Consider the following 14,433-nt stretch of genomic DNA (forward strand, 5'->3'; position numbering starts at 1 on the left):
AGGATGTGCTGAGGTGAGCTATTGCCGAGAATAGCAATTTTGATTACATGTAATCAGATCTCAAAAATGCACCTTCAGTTTGTCTCACAGTGATACCACAGTGCTCCTGTTACAGATGCGACAACAAAATATATGGAGATAGGCTATTTTATGCCTTTCTGCCAATGACAGCTGTGGCAGGAGACATTCTATGTTTTTTGTTTGTCCACCCATCCATCTCGCCTTGTTTCCTCGAATTTGGCACATATATCCACTCAACCTAAGACTTTATACACTAATTATGCCAACATTTCACAAAGGTTCATCACATCATCACATCATTACATCACAAAGGGTGATGTAACAAAGTGATGACATGTTATATATGAGGGTCAAAGGTCAGCTTTACTGTTACATCATAATGTTCTGTCAAAACACTTGTGTGGCCATTATTCTACATCATAGCTCTGGAACAGAAGGGCACATTGTGATCATAAAGTTCACTCAGACACTCATCCTGGGTACCCACCTTGAAACATTCATATTTACTGCCATGGCTACAAATTGGTGTTAGGTCAGAATCATCTTTACATGTGAACACGTACAAGGAATTTCACTGGGTTTTTTGTTTCTCACAATACACTTGCACATTATAGACATAAAGCAGTAGTCCCCAACAAGCACTTTGGTTTTGCTGATATTGAGCTTCAGGTGATTGTTGAAGCTGTCTAACAGTCCTCTTTCGTCTTCTGTAAAACAGTCTTAACCCAAAGACTGAATAATGTTATGAGTTACAGACATAGGTGTTAACTATAACCCGACTTGTGCATGGAGGCATACAACTGTGAGGCGGTAAAACTTTTTAGAGGTGGTCATATCATTAGGCGGTGTTATGTCCCTATAACTTGCTTGTTTGGTCATACAGATATTAAGTAGTAAGAACTGGACTCAGGTAATATTTATATTGATGTTGACTTTAGTCAGATGAAAGTAATTAGAGTGTTAATTTGTTGCGCCCACATTGCCACCCAGTATTACACTGCATCAGTGCTTCTGATTAACTATGAAATCAACCACTAGTAATGGACAGAAGACACCTTTGTTGATCATTTGTTTATCACTAAGGGGCTTGATGAATTCAGACCCGTGGCAGTAAACATCTGTTACAGCTGGAGCAGAAATTAGAACCACAACACAGCTGGAGCTCAGTTGTTGCTTACAAGAGCTAAAGTTGCGATGCAGCAAATGCCTGGAGAGTTTTTAAATTAGTGAGTGTGTACATTTTAGCACCTACTTTTCACAGACACATTAGCAAGACTTCAAAAAGTGATGCAATTAGTACTGCAGTGTTTGCAAAGATAAATTAGCTATCTGGAAAATGTAATATATGTTAATCCCTGTGGTATGTCCCTTCACATATTTTAAACTTCTCTCAAATGCTTTTGCAGTGGTTTTAAAGTGTATTTGCAGAAAGGTGGCTGCATGGTCTATGGGCAGTTTTATCTGCAGGAATAGAAATAATGAAAATGGCACATTTGAATTCTCAGTGTTCATCACCAATAGCAACAACATAATTTGGGCTATGAATTCCTCAGAAGTACAGCCCAGTGTCAGCAACAGTCCTCATCCATGCATCCATCCATGCATCTATCCTTCCTCTCATCGGTCTTCCTTTGTTAATTAGTAAGATAGGGTTTAAAACTGCTTGCCAAGCCATTCCCCTTTTGTCCTCGTCTGTTGCATGGCTGGGTTGAAGGCCTTATTATTTCCTCACAAAGGAAGCCTGGTGAACGGACATTAACTCGGATTCAAACCAAATCCAACCATCCCAATTAGTGAGATTATAGCTGTCACAGTGCTTGCTGAGCCAGGATGCCTCACCTAACCAAAGGAGACTAATGAAATACCGACAGCTGCTGTGAGACATGCTAACACATGTATGCACACTCACAGTCAACATATAAGAATGCATACTAAACATGCATATGCACAGAAGGTATGCAAATTTACACATATGTGTATACATACTCATTGGCAACCACAGCCACACTCAAACATGTCGACTCCAGCTGTGGTTCCTTGACCCGACACATCTAATTTGTCCAGATATGAGCAGTGGTACTGTATGTGTATAATAGATATGAGCTTGGTGTTTGTGTGGGTTAGGGTTAGGGTTAGGGTTCCACTGTCTGTCTGTCTGTCTGTCTGTCTGTCTGTCTGTCTGTCTGTCTGTCTGTCTGTCTGTTTGTCTGTCTGTCTCTTGTCTCTCTCTTCTTGTGTCTTTCTTCTGCTGGTTTTATTTCTGTGACAGAATGGAAGCAGCAGGAGTGGAAGGAGCGGCTGGCTTTCTGTGTGTTATGAACTGTTCCTTTCACTCTGAGGATGTCCCCAGTTTCCCCACGGAAAACCACACCATCAACTAGACTCCATCCGAACTCACACATAAGTCTGCTCTGCTTTGCGGGTCATCATAACATAAAATGTGCAGAAGTCATGGTGTCACACTGACTCCATACCTGCCATCTCACTCTCATTTCTTATGGCTTAGATAGAGCATATGCCCCATTTTTTCCCACCCAGGAACAGTCCCAATGAGAACATTTCATTTGAGTGAATTCATAGGTGTGCAAGAAAGGTGGCACAAGACACTGAAAATGTACTGTATGTTCCCTAACAGTAAAAAAGACAGGCAAGATAATTCAGGATAATAAAAATGCATTTGGCTTCAGAGGTCAAACTGTATTCATCATTTCTCATAACCACAGCTGGTTGCCTTTTAATGCTGGCCTCGCTCTTTTTATGGAGAGAAAGCTCCTGGTGTCAAAGCAGTGAAAGGTATTGGTCCTCCGGGTTGTTGGCTGGGTGACAACTGCTCATTGGTGCATTTTGTGTTTTATAGCTGCTTCCTGGAGGACTCAAAAGACATACAGTTCGAGTCTAAGTCCTCTCTGTAGTGTCCCTCTGCATGAACGACAGAAACACTGTGTTGTAATTCACTGCCATACCAGCTTAAAAGGGCCCATCTGTGAACACACACGACAGTTAAAGTGGAAGGCATCCTCAGTTTCTTTTGTTTTTTTTCATTGCTCCTTGTCTGGTTACCTCCCATTGCAGGTGACTCGGCCGACACTTGTGGGGATCCCGGCACACCTGCCCATGCCAGCAGGGAGGCAGGGAACTTCAAAGTGCGGAGCAAGGTGCGCTTCACCTGCGCAGTGGGACACACGCTGTACGGCTCGGCAGAGAGGATCTGCTTCCCCAACGGGACTTGGTCTGGCAGACAGCCGTTCTGCAAGCGTAAGTGAAATATTTAAAATGTCTCTCTGATGTATTGTATGAAACAGTAAGAGATTATAATTAGACGTGGGCATAGCCGGATTCCTAGTGTGGTTCTCGTATTCTTTGCTCATATATTCCCAATTTTTTTGAATTTGGAAATAATTGTAGGCTGTATTTAATTTAGGCAAATTTCTTGCTTCCAAGTTGCACACAAGGTTTAGTTGTTTTTTTTGTTTGTTTTTTTCTGACAAAATAACCCTTATGATGTCATTGGGGTTTATTTGGCTCTGGCTTGGTAACTGCAAAACTTTAGCCTGTATTACAAACTGGGTGATGGTATTTTGGGTATTTACCTACCAGAAGGGGAACAAGAGATGAGTTGCAGAATAAGTGTTATTTTTTAGAGTCAAAGATCTTAGGACCTCCAATTTTGTTGATTCTTTTCCAAAACTGGTTAACAAAAATAGTATTGGTTTGGTACAAACAACTTGCATCAGCGATGGAGTTGAAAAATTTCAAACAATAACCAGCCCTAGTTTGGAGACACAAACATTGTATGCAACACATGGACTGCATGTAAGCGCAAATGTTCATTGAGTGTACAAAATAGGTGCTTGTGTTCATCCACACCTACACACACAAATGACTTCAAAAGCTCACAAACACAGTACTGCACCAGATGGATAAGTATCTCTCTGTTGCAGTCTGGTATTTTCTGCCAGCACATGGTGCTGTGACTAGCTTCCAGATTGCAACCAAAAATTTCATTAATTGTAGACACCTAAAGCCAAGTTCTTTTCAGATTGTGATAAATGAATCATTGTGGATTTTGAAGATATTAGTTTGCAGAATGCCAGTTCTACAGCTTGCATAAATTACCCCCAGGGGTCAACCGGATATTGAGGCAAATGTTTGACTGCTCTCCTCTACTTACTGTCCGCCAGCTTGGCATGATGCCAGTGTAATTTTTAATAAGATAGGCCAATGCACAGCCCCTGTGAACTACTCCATGCATAGATACCTTTCGTTCCTTGTCTCTTTTTTCTCCCTTTCTGTCTTGTAGTCTCACTCTTGCCATTATCCTTCATTTCCCCTGATGTCAGCCTTTTCTCCTTTGAATTTCTCTGTCTTAATCTTGTTCTTTGGCCGTCTCTCCATTACTGTCCACTCCTCCATCTGTCCTTCCTCTGTCTCTCTGTTGCTCAGCTTTACACTCCCTCCCCTCCTTTTACCCCACATCTCTCTTCCACTACCTTTTTATCTCTCCATCTCCCAGCTGAACTCCTGATTTAAAGATTGTTTTAGCCACCTCAGGAGGGAGGGGGCAGGAATTCACTGGAGCCTGAATGAGTTTCACTGCTGTCTGTCTGTGATCTAAAGCCCTGTCTATTGTTAAAGCCCATCCATCCGTTATCCACAACCTTTTATAGTCGCTGGGAAACAGTCAGTGTGGATATTCTGCTCAATATCCATTTCACAAAATCATCAAGGTCTGTTTTGTATTTCTGTTGTCATCTATGTCTTGAATTATTGAGAGAGCAAGCCAAGAAGGGCAACTCTGTGCGTGTGCATATGCACTTACAGTAATGTGAGCATGTTGGTGCCTGGTATTTTTGGATTTGTTACCAAATGATGAGTTTGAACCTCAAAAAGTGTTTGTGTGTGCATGTTTTGCACACATGTGCTTGCACATGTTTTTAACGAGAAATCACCAGTTTACCCACAAAACAGTTCCCACAAGAATCACTATTTAAAATGTTCCTGGCAATTAGATGATTGAGAGAGCAAATCACTTTTGCAGTTAGACAAGAGCAGAAGAAAAACACAAGAAACTAACTCGGTCTTCATCAAGAACACATTTTTCGTTGGCCTACTCTTGAAATGCTGTGAAGGACACCTCAGTGTTAACCCATTGAATCTACTAGAGAGAGACGATTTTTTTCTTCCCTATTGAAGATTAAAGATCTTAAGTAACACTGTGCATGAAATTGAGCCTCTTATGTGAGTTGAGTTTATGCTTTAAATTGTAAGAGTGATCAAAAGTTAAAATAATAGTAGAATAATTCTGTATCTATTCATTATTTATAAAAATGAACAGTCTTCAAGTGCGGATGTTGTCCTCAGACCGCAACTGCAAATTCTTACATTTTCCCATCATGCTCCTCTTGTTATTAGACAGCAGCAAAAATCATTACCATGCGTACACTATGGGATTTGACAATATACAAACTGCACTTTATTTTCTGATGACTCATCAATGGTTGGATAGGGATTTGTGTACAACTGCATCAGTTCTGCTCATTAGCCCCTCTGAATAAAGCTGCGACTCTGTATAGATTAGTGGTTCTTTACTGGTTTTGTTCACAGCTGCTTTACAAAAAGGAAAACAGCGATTCCTCGCATTCCTTGATGTGGGGCACATGCATGATGGGGAACTCTGACACAAGCCAATGAGCTAAACTACAAATATTCATCAAGTATAAAGAAAAACAGCAATAATTTCATGCACAAATATTACCATTCCTGCAGTATGGAAGGAGAATTCTTTTTAAGCCCTTTGTGACCTTCACAAGTCATTATCAAGCCACTCTGGGGGCTCCTAAACCTCAGATTGTGAATCAGTGATATGAAAAATAGAAAAACCATTACTATTTTACACCTTTGACCTTCACCTCCTCCCTTTTCTCCTCTGTCTTGCAGCGGTGCAGTGTAGTAATCCAGCCACACCTGCTCACGGCCGTATTTCCCGAGTGGATGGCACAACTTTCTCCCACTCCATCGTGTATTCTTGTATGGATGGATATTTCCTCACTGGATCACCCACACGTCAGTGTCTGGCAAATGGCACATGGTCTGGCATGGCTCCAAACTGTACAAGTGAGTTTTATACACACAGAAACATGAAGGCATAGTTGGGTCATGTCTCCTGTGTTTGTGGAATACATTTAAAAGGCCAGTGTGCTGCAGAGATTTTATGTGATTTTATGGAAGAAGGGCAAATCATTCACTACTTACTGTCAAAGAAAATTGCGAAACGATAGTGGCTGACCAGTGAGATGTAGGTCAGGCATAGTCCCAATTATATCCGTGCTGCAAAAGGGAAAAGACTATGATTTGTTGTTTCTTGGTTGATCACATCTAGTTCGCTCATATTTACATCAGCAGTCACAGAATTTGTTATTGTTGCTTTCAGAAATGGAACAAAAGAATAAATGACAATGGATGAGAAGTGGCGCTCTGAGTGATCACCAGTGGTGCTAAAATGGGGTGTAAGATTTAAAATAGCACATAAATCTCTTTGAGCCTCTCTGCTTGCAAAGCATCAAAACTGTCAGGCAGTTTTTATTGTCTGGATCTCAGCAAATGAGCCTTGCGGTAATTAAGAAGTATGCCAATCTATATTCAATTTCCACCAGGATGACTATCAGACAAAATTACACATTGTTCTTCTCTCTGAAATCACCATATTCTCCCTCTTCATTATTTTTGCTTGTTATTGAATCACAAGAAAAGATAAATGGTATGGGCATAATTTTCAATTTTGGAATGAAATTGGTCTCTGGAGAGATATACACAGGGAGGGAGGGAGGGAGAAGGAGAGAAAGATTGGAAATTGGATTGAATAATAATGATCAAACTTGCAAGAAATGCAGAATGGCTCTCTTGCCTTTTTTTCCAGTCTTTCAAGCCTGCTCAATGCCAAACTTATAACTGTTAATCAACTGTATGCTATCATTTCACATTAAATTTTAGTGGTCAGTTCAGGGACATCAACACTTAAGATGCCAAGATTGGCTTGGTGGGCCTTTCATTAAGGAAGCAATCATTTTCACGGTTCATGGGGAATCGATCATGTAGGTTACCAGATCAAAGTCACACAACATTCTCAAGGGGAGAGAGAAAAGTTCTTCCTCTCGTCTTTTTCTAAATGCTCTTGATGGCTGATGAATGAAATTTATAGAGCATGTTAAGGAATTAGGGAATCAGTAGAGGTGCACTAGGAAAGAGGCTTGCTCAGTGAACTGTGAAGTAAAGCCATAAAGCACTTTATGAAGTAAACAGTAAACGCTGATTATTCAGGCAGACTGTTTGCCCTGTAACATGCTGTAATCCTGTCTGTTCAGATCTACCTTTATCCCTCCTCTTCATTTCCCCAGTACTTCTCTCTCTCCCCTAGTTTAAATGCCAACACAATGGTGTTGGTTTCCTTTTGGACATGGTGTTGGAGGGATCAGATCAGAATAGAATAAAGTTAACTAAGTTAGAGTCACATTTCTGCAGTATTGTCAAACATCAATTAACAAACAAAACAGGACTCTGACTCTTAGTGGTGTCACATAAAAATGGAAAATAACTACATTTAAAGTCTGATAAAAATAAAACTGAAATAAGTCTGTCTACACACACACACACTAATTTTGATCTTTGATTCAGTTGTAAGTACTCCATTGTTATTAGAAAAAGAAAAACATATTCATGATGTAGCATCATAACATGGTTGTTCAAAATATGATACAATAAGGCATTAAACAAGATCAGATTACTGACCAACTGGATTTAAATTTTTTATTCTCCATGGAGAAAATACATGATCATCAAATTTCCTGCCTTAACCTTATTTCGCTCACTAACCCAGTTTTCTTGGAAGCAAGTAAATGTTACTGAATGAAAAAGCTGTAGAGTCAAGTTGAGTTGTTGAAGTCAACAGCCTCCAGCTTTTCAGCTTTGTGCTGACTGACTGGGTTTTTTTACTCCTGCAGATAGAGGGGCACATTCAAACATTTACATTTATGTGCATATACTTTTCTGCCTCTCTCTTTCTCTCCTCTCATCAGATTGTGTTTTCACCTCCTCACAAGATGTCTTCTTGTTGAAACCAAATAAAAATGTTATGAGCTATCTTCTGTTTATGCCAGCTGCTTTTGGTTGATGTCTGGAGAAACATAACATGCGTCTTTTAAGATGATGTGTTTCAGTGTGGTGGCTCAGACCATAAATTAATGGTTACATCCAATGTTGCTTAATAAACAATGCACAAACAAATATACTGAAAACACTGCACACCCAGCCACAGAGAGAGTGGATCAGCTGCTCATTCCAGTTACCATCAAAATTTAAGACACCTAATTAAAATGTTTGAGTGAAAAAGAAAAAGTTGTGTCATTCATGCAGATTTTGTCCCTCACTTGCCAACTTTTTTGTTGCCATCAACTGTGACAGACAAGTAGTTGAAATGACTAAATGCATGGTATATTTATTGTAGAAGTTGGAATTTGAGTCTTCTGACTCAGAGAGAAAAACATATGAATCTGAGTAGTCCCTGAAGCTCGGTTTGCATGACCGATCGTCCACTTGAAAGGTAATGTTGATTCAGAAATTATTGTATTGTATTATTCAATTGTACTGAATGTTATGTGTGTGCAGATCTTCTATTGCTGGTTATTGGTAATACAATTTTCAATCAAAACAATTTTGGTTCTACAGCCAATAGCATCACTTTTTTCTAGCCTCTTCCAAATAGTTAGTAGTTAGTTTGATCCAATCATACACTAACCTGACCAAATATGTAATGCTGCTGTGAGTTTTCCCTTTCCCAACAAAGTGGCATATGACTTGACTTGAGTTTTTATTTGCCAGTGCCAGCAATTCAGTTGCAATCTCGGGTGCTTATTTCAGACCATGTTTATAACATCTTTATGTCTGTTTGGAAAAATGTATATGGCCACTTAAGTGTTCTTGGTTGTTTTTGAATGTCAGGGAATTGTTCTTCTTTGAACCTTTAAACATACGTATATGTTCCATGTATTTTTACCTTTATCATGGTATTTAACTGTAGTCTGCAATGACAGGCTGTATTCATGAGACACTCATGGAGCCCAGAGAATGAATCTAACTGACTGTGGTGATCCCCCGACTTTTCCTCTAACACCACTAGCAGGACAAATTCTTCAGGTATCCTGTAAAATATCTTAACAACACCTGAATGTATTGGCACTAAATTTTGTACTGACGTTGTTTGAAGAGAGGACATTTTTTTTTCCAGCACCACCATGAGGTTGACATTTGTGGTTTTGAGTGAAATGTCTCAACAAGCGTGTGATGGATAGCTTTGAAAATTGGTTCAAACTTTATAGTCTCCCTCAGGATACATTGTAACACTATAACTTTTGGGACTTTTCATCAGTTCAATTTGAAAAAAAAAAGTTTGCACACTGTACCTCCCTTTCATGTGCAATTTATTGGCACCTCCACAGGTTCACAAGGGCTCTTCTGTTGACAAGAGCAGTAGCGCAAATCTCACCTGTGGATGTGCAAATTAATTGCATGTAAGTGTGTCACAGTGTGCAGACTTTTTTCAGGTTGAGTTTATTTTAATCATCTTTTGGTTAGGCAACAGCCCTGAACAGTTTTTGGATCAACCTCAGCTATATATTTTACAAATTAGCAAACTTTAACATGCAAATACCTGAGAAGGTGATAATACTTGCCAAACATGAGCATGTTAGCATTATTATAGTGGGCATATCAGCATATCAACATGATCAAGTGATCAAGTATTTATTACACAATTCACATTATAGGCTGGCAGCCAGACACACTTACATAAACATTAATACATCAGGGTGAATTGCACTGGAGTTCAGTCATCTGACATATATTGCTATGTCATTTGACATAGTGTGCAGGTAAGTGTATATTATGTGCTTTGTAAGGAAAACACATAATAAATAGCCATATAAATTGTGTCATTATGACACATCATCAATAGCATGACTGTACAGGTAACTTTTGGTTTTCCCTGATTTCCTGCAGAGTACTGTCTTACCTGTTAGTGTTGTACATTTGTGCTGATTTAGAAAATAGATAAACACTAAAATTAGTTTCATTTTTGGAGCAAGCAAGAACATCCTGCAATCAATCTAGAACCTTAGTTGGTGGCAAAGCTAGGACTTCACAGCTTCTCTGTTGTCACCACTAGCAGCTCTCAGAGGTATTCTGTCAGGATTCAAAGTTAGTCTCACCCAGGAATGATGAACATGTCCAAGTATTGAAGTCCTTGGCAGCAACTGATAATAAACAAACAGGAATTCATTTAAGGGAGGAGGCGTTAGCAGGGACAGCCATATGTATCAAACTGACTTCTTACATAAAGGTGAGTAAGTCAGGAAGGATTTTTGTAACAAGTAGACGCACATTACAGTTTTTAGATGAAACAAGAGCTATGAAAAATCAATCAGATGATCAGAGATGGCACTAGGTTAAGAACTGACAATGTAGTGGTCAACACTTGGCCATCTGTTTACTTTGGAGAACTTGTGCCACAGGAAAGAACCAAGAATCATCAGAAGAAAAGGAGAGACAGAACAAAAATTACCACGGGAAGAAAGCTCCACAGCATTATTATTATTTTCACCCCTTGATTTGGACAAAAAATAACCTTTGTCTCAAAATTTTATACTGAAAGTGGTGCATTTAAGAAGGTGATTATGTACAGAAAGCATAATTATGACTATCGGGATCACTGTGACAATACAGCCTTTCCTCACACTTGTGGTCTCAGCACAACAGATGCTGCTTGATGACACTTTTTAGTGCTTTTTCATACACTAATATGGCCACAGCTATGTCATCAGCTTCTGTAGATATTTATACATTTCACATAACTTCACATCTTAAGTAATCTTAATTTTGAAAGTGATTATATATTGCCCACTATGTTCTATGTGCAGACAGATATTAAGTTGATGTTTTGGAGATACTTGGAGGTTGATTTGATTTGAAAACCGTATTGTTCAAATCGCTGTAGCCAGGTGTCCTTACAATAAAGCCCCTTTTTCCTGAACTTTAGCTATGTTTACGTCATATAGGATGGATTGTAGAGGAGAGTAGATAACAGTTACTGGTGATCACCACAATACATGCTGAAAAACTTGCAACTTTTCTAGGTTCTTGGTGTTTTAATGCTCTGTTTGCATTTGTCACATCTGCTCAAAACTCTTGAATACTTTTGATATGGGGCTGAAGGGGTAAATTGTGAATCATCATCTACCCTTTTTGCCTATACTGAAGAAAAAATTACAAATGTGAGAACAAAAAAATAGAAAATCTAATGGAGACAAATCTAACCACGCTCTTAAGAATGCATGGGCACACTGCAGTTCAGTGTGCTTGAATCACTTTTCATCATTCTGCTTTATCTATAGCATCATTTGGCATGATTTTCTGAGACAGTTCCTTCTGTTTGACCTCCAATGACAGTGATCACCTGTGGTGACCCTGGTATTCCAGCGAATGGCCTTAGATTTGGCGATGACATCACAGTGGGCCAGAATGTGACGTTCATGTGCCAGCCAGGATATGTGATGATAGGAGGCGACAACAATGTCTCAAGGACCTGCACCAACAATGGCACCTGGAGTGGCACCATGCGAGCATGCCAAGGTAAGTGTCACCCACAAATGCACACACTCACACACACTGCATCACACACATGCCGCAGCAGACAGTCAACCTTGATAACCATCAGACTATGCTGTAACAACCTTGGCACGCTAGCACACAGTCACGTACAATATAAAGTACATGCTTACACCCTGAGATATAATGAGATTAGCAAGCAAGGTGACATAGAGCTTCCAATGTGGTCAGATAGTGGGCCACGAGACACACACACACACACACACACACAAATATGGATAAGCAGGCGGATATATTTGCATGCATGCCTAAGTATAAACATGCACCCACACATAACACTACATGCAATTTGAATGTGTTTATCTATTTCCTAATCATCTCTATGTTGCAATTTTCAAGATAAGAGATGGCATCGCTTGATATATAATACCTTTTTAGAGCCCTCAACCTAAAACACAGTGATTTCACCCCCACCTGCATGTACAGTATTATTGCTCCTTTGGTGGCACAGAGCCCAGGCTAAAAGCTCCTCTGACACATGATGATGGATGGTTGACAAGTTTTCTTCATCACAACAAGGATTCCTCTAATTGTACTGCCAACAGCTAATCAGTGGTTCCTGCTTTCTGAAAGTCTGTGCACACTCTATAGGCTTGATTAACATCAAAGTTAGAAAATCCACCAAGAGGACTTAGCTGTTGTAAGCCCATCAGCACTACATCACTCTGTGATTTATGACGCTCGACTGGAGGCATAGATTAGCATGTCTGCCATCGACACCAAAAAGTAAGTATCACAGGGAAGATTAACTTGTGCAGCGAACAGTTGAAAAGCACACCAGGAAGAGCTCACAAGGCAAATGGTGGCTCATTGTTGCTAAGGAACTGTTTCTCAGGCGAGCTGGCATTGTACTTTCCTCACGAGAAATGGGAAAGGACAAATAAAATGCAAGAGAAAAAGAGACAGTTTGTGATAGGCTGACACGCTCACGGGCAGCAGGTAGATGTTAAACAGTATGCATCAGTAAGTTACAGAAAGCTTAAGTGTTTGCCACACAGACACATTCTTTTAAAGGGAATGAGTGAAAACACGGTAACCTCTCTTCTTACATAATGGCTGTTTTTGTTCCTAGATGTTCTCAGTGTATAGAATGATGTTATCGGCCCAGAAGTAGTTGCAGTCACTTTTCTCAGCTCAAAGGCAACTGTGGTTTTAAGCCGCACACTTCTTGCCCTCCTCAGGCTCCCTAGGACCTCAGCTTGAAGTTTACAACATTCGAACTGACACTGATTTGTAATATTTCATGGGTGCTTTTCATTATTAACGTGCAGTGTTCCATGGTGTGTTGAAGTTGTTGGATGAATCGATGGTCGCACAAATGTTACCCAAGGCAGTTTAAATGGAGAGAGAGAGTCCTACAGAGAAGCATTGGTGTGTGTGTGCATGCATGTGTGTATAAAAGTGTGTGAAGCTCCTAACCTTCGAGCTCTAATCCTTGACAGCTACCGCAACGGCTAAGGCATTTGTCCGTGATGCTGCTATGCTTAATGGGGGTGGTGTTGAGAAGAACGAAACCGTAAAGCTTAGCCTTCCTCATCTCACACACACATACACACACACACGCAATCATTCAGGGGGCATTCAATTACACAACTGTCTATCTTACGCATGCATACACTCTGACTCTTACATACCTTTAGTTTGCTTTGACCTGATTGCATTCATCAGTAAGCAACAGGGTCTCTTGGAGCTGCTCTCACTTTTCCGATTATACTTATTTCTCTCATGGGGTGAATGAATAAAAAAAGTCAAGAGAGAGGAGTTTGATTACTAAGTGGGTGCTCTATTTTAAGTTTGTGATTCCTAATTGTGAATGGGGGATATTTAGAAGGACTACAGATTTTTTACACTTAATTTTATCCTTGTCATTGTTTGCTTCCTCTCCCTTGGTCTCTTTCTAAGACTATCTAGGACAAGTGATAATAATAAATAATAACAGCTCACAGGCATTTACATTTTTTTTTTCATCTCTCTCACTGACAGCCCACACAGAAACAGGTCTTAGGAAAGGACTGAGAAAATATATTTTTTCTTGTCTTGCATCTGAAACTGAAACAATGCCTTTTCCGATAAAATGGGCTACCTTTTTCTTTTACATGATTGAGTTCAAGTTGAAGGTGCAGCGGTTCAGTCTGGGTCGGGATGAGCTATTTGAAATTTTCATGATGTGGGTTATCTGTAAACCTTGTCACAGATTTGGATGATACACAGTATTATGTGCTAATATCCTGAGAGGGATGGGTAGAAAGAGAGAAATGGAAAGGTAAAAAGAATTTGAGGCTAAAAGAGAGGAGCATGTTTTACGTGTGCAGACTCTGTGCGTAATTTTGCACTTAATGTGTGTGCTTCAATACTAGCCATGCTTGTATGTGTGCAGTGCGCTTACACACACTGCCGATGACACATCCTAAGCCTCGCCCGGCAAGGATTCAGTTAGAATCCAAGGTTTGGCGTGTTCAGCTAAGAGGCACTAATGCTGCTTAGAACTACTTAGGAAAATGGGGACACTCTCTGCTTCCCATTCAGTTCTGCCTGCCACCCATGCCTTTTTTTAATAATTTATTTTAAGTAATTCTGATGCAGTGCTTATGGGATTAATAGGCCTTCTTCAGTAATCAGCGTAATTTACCTACACGTGCACTCACACATTCTACCTCCATCCGTCTTTTATTCTCCCTGTCTTTCTTTCTCTTACAC

At 39.9% G+C, this 14,433-nt stretch overlaps 1 protein-coding gene across 8 annotated transcripts in view; it reads left to right on the top strand.

The window, feature by feature from the left end:
• The window catches only part of LOC119006146 (CUB and sushi domain-containing protein 3-like), a 213,205-nt gene that overhangs the window by 173,417 nt on the left and 25,355 nt on the right, over positions 1 to 14,433 (top strand). For all 8 annotated transcript variants that reach the window (XR_005070692.1, XR_005070693.1, XM_037074543.1 and 5 more), the window contains exons 57-59: positions 3,094 to 3,276; positions 5,959 to 6,135; positions 11,518 to 11,700. Coding sequence is in view for 6 of the 8 variants with exons in the window: in XM_037074543.1 (XP_036930438.1) it covers positions 3,094 to 3,276; positions 5,959 to 6,135; positions 11,518 to 11,700 (543 nt within the window). In the remaining 2 variants the exon portion in view is untranslated. The remainder of the gene's footprint in view (positions 1 to 3,093; positions 3,277 to 5,958; positions 6,136 to 11,517; positions 11,701 to 14,433) is intronic.

The sequence above is a fragment of the Acanthopagrus latus genome, chromosome 17 (assembly GCF_904848185.1).
Source record: "Acanthopagrus latus isolate v.2019 chromosome 17, fAcaLat1.1, whole genome shotgun sequence".
NCBI classification, from domain to species: Eukaryota; Metazoa; Chordata; class Actinopteri; order Spariformes; family Sparidae; genus Acanthopagrus; species Acanthopagrus latus.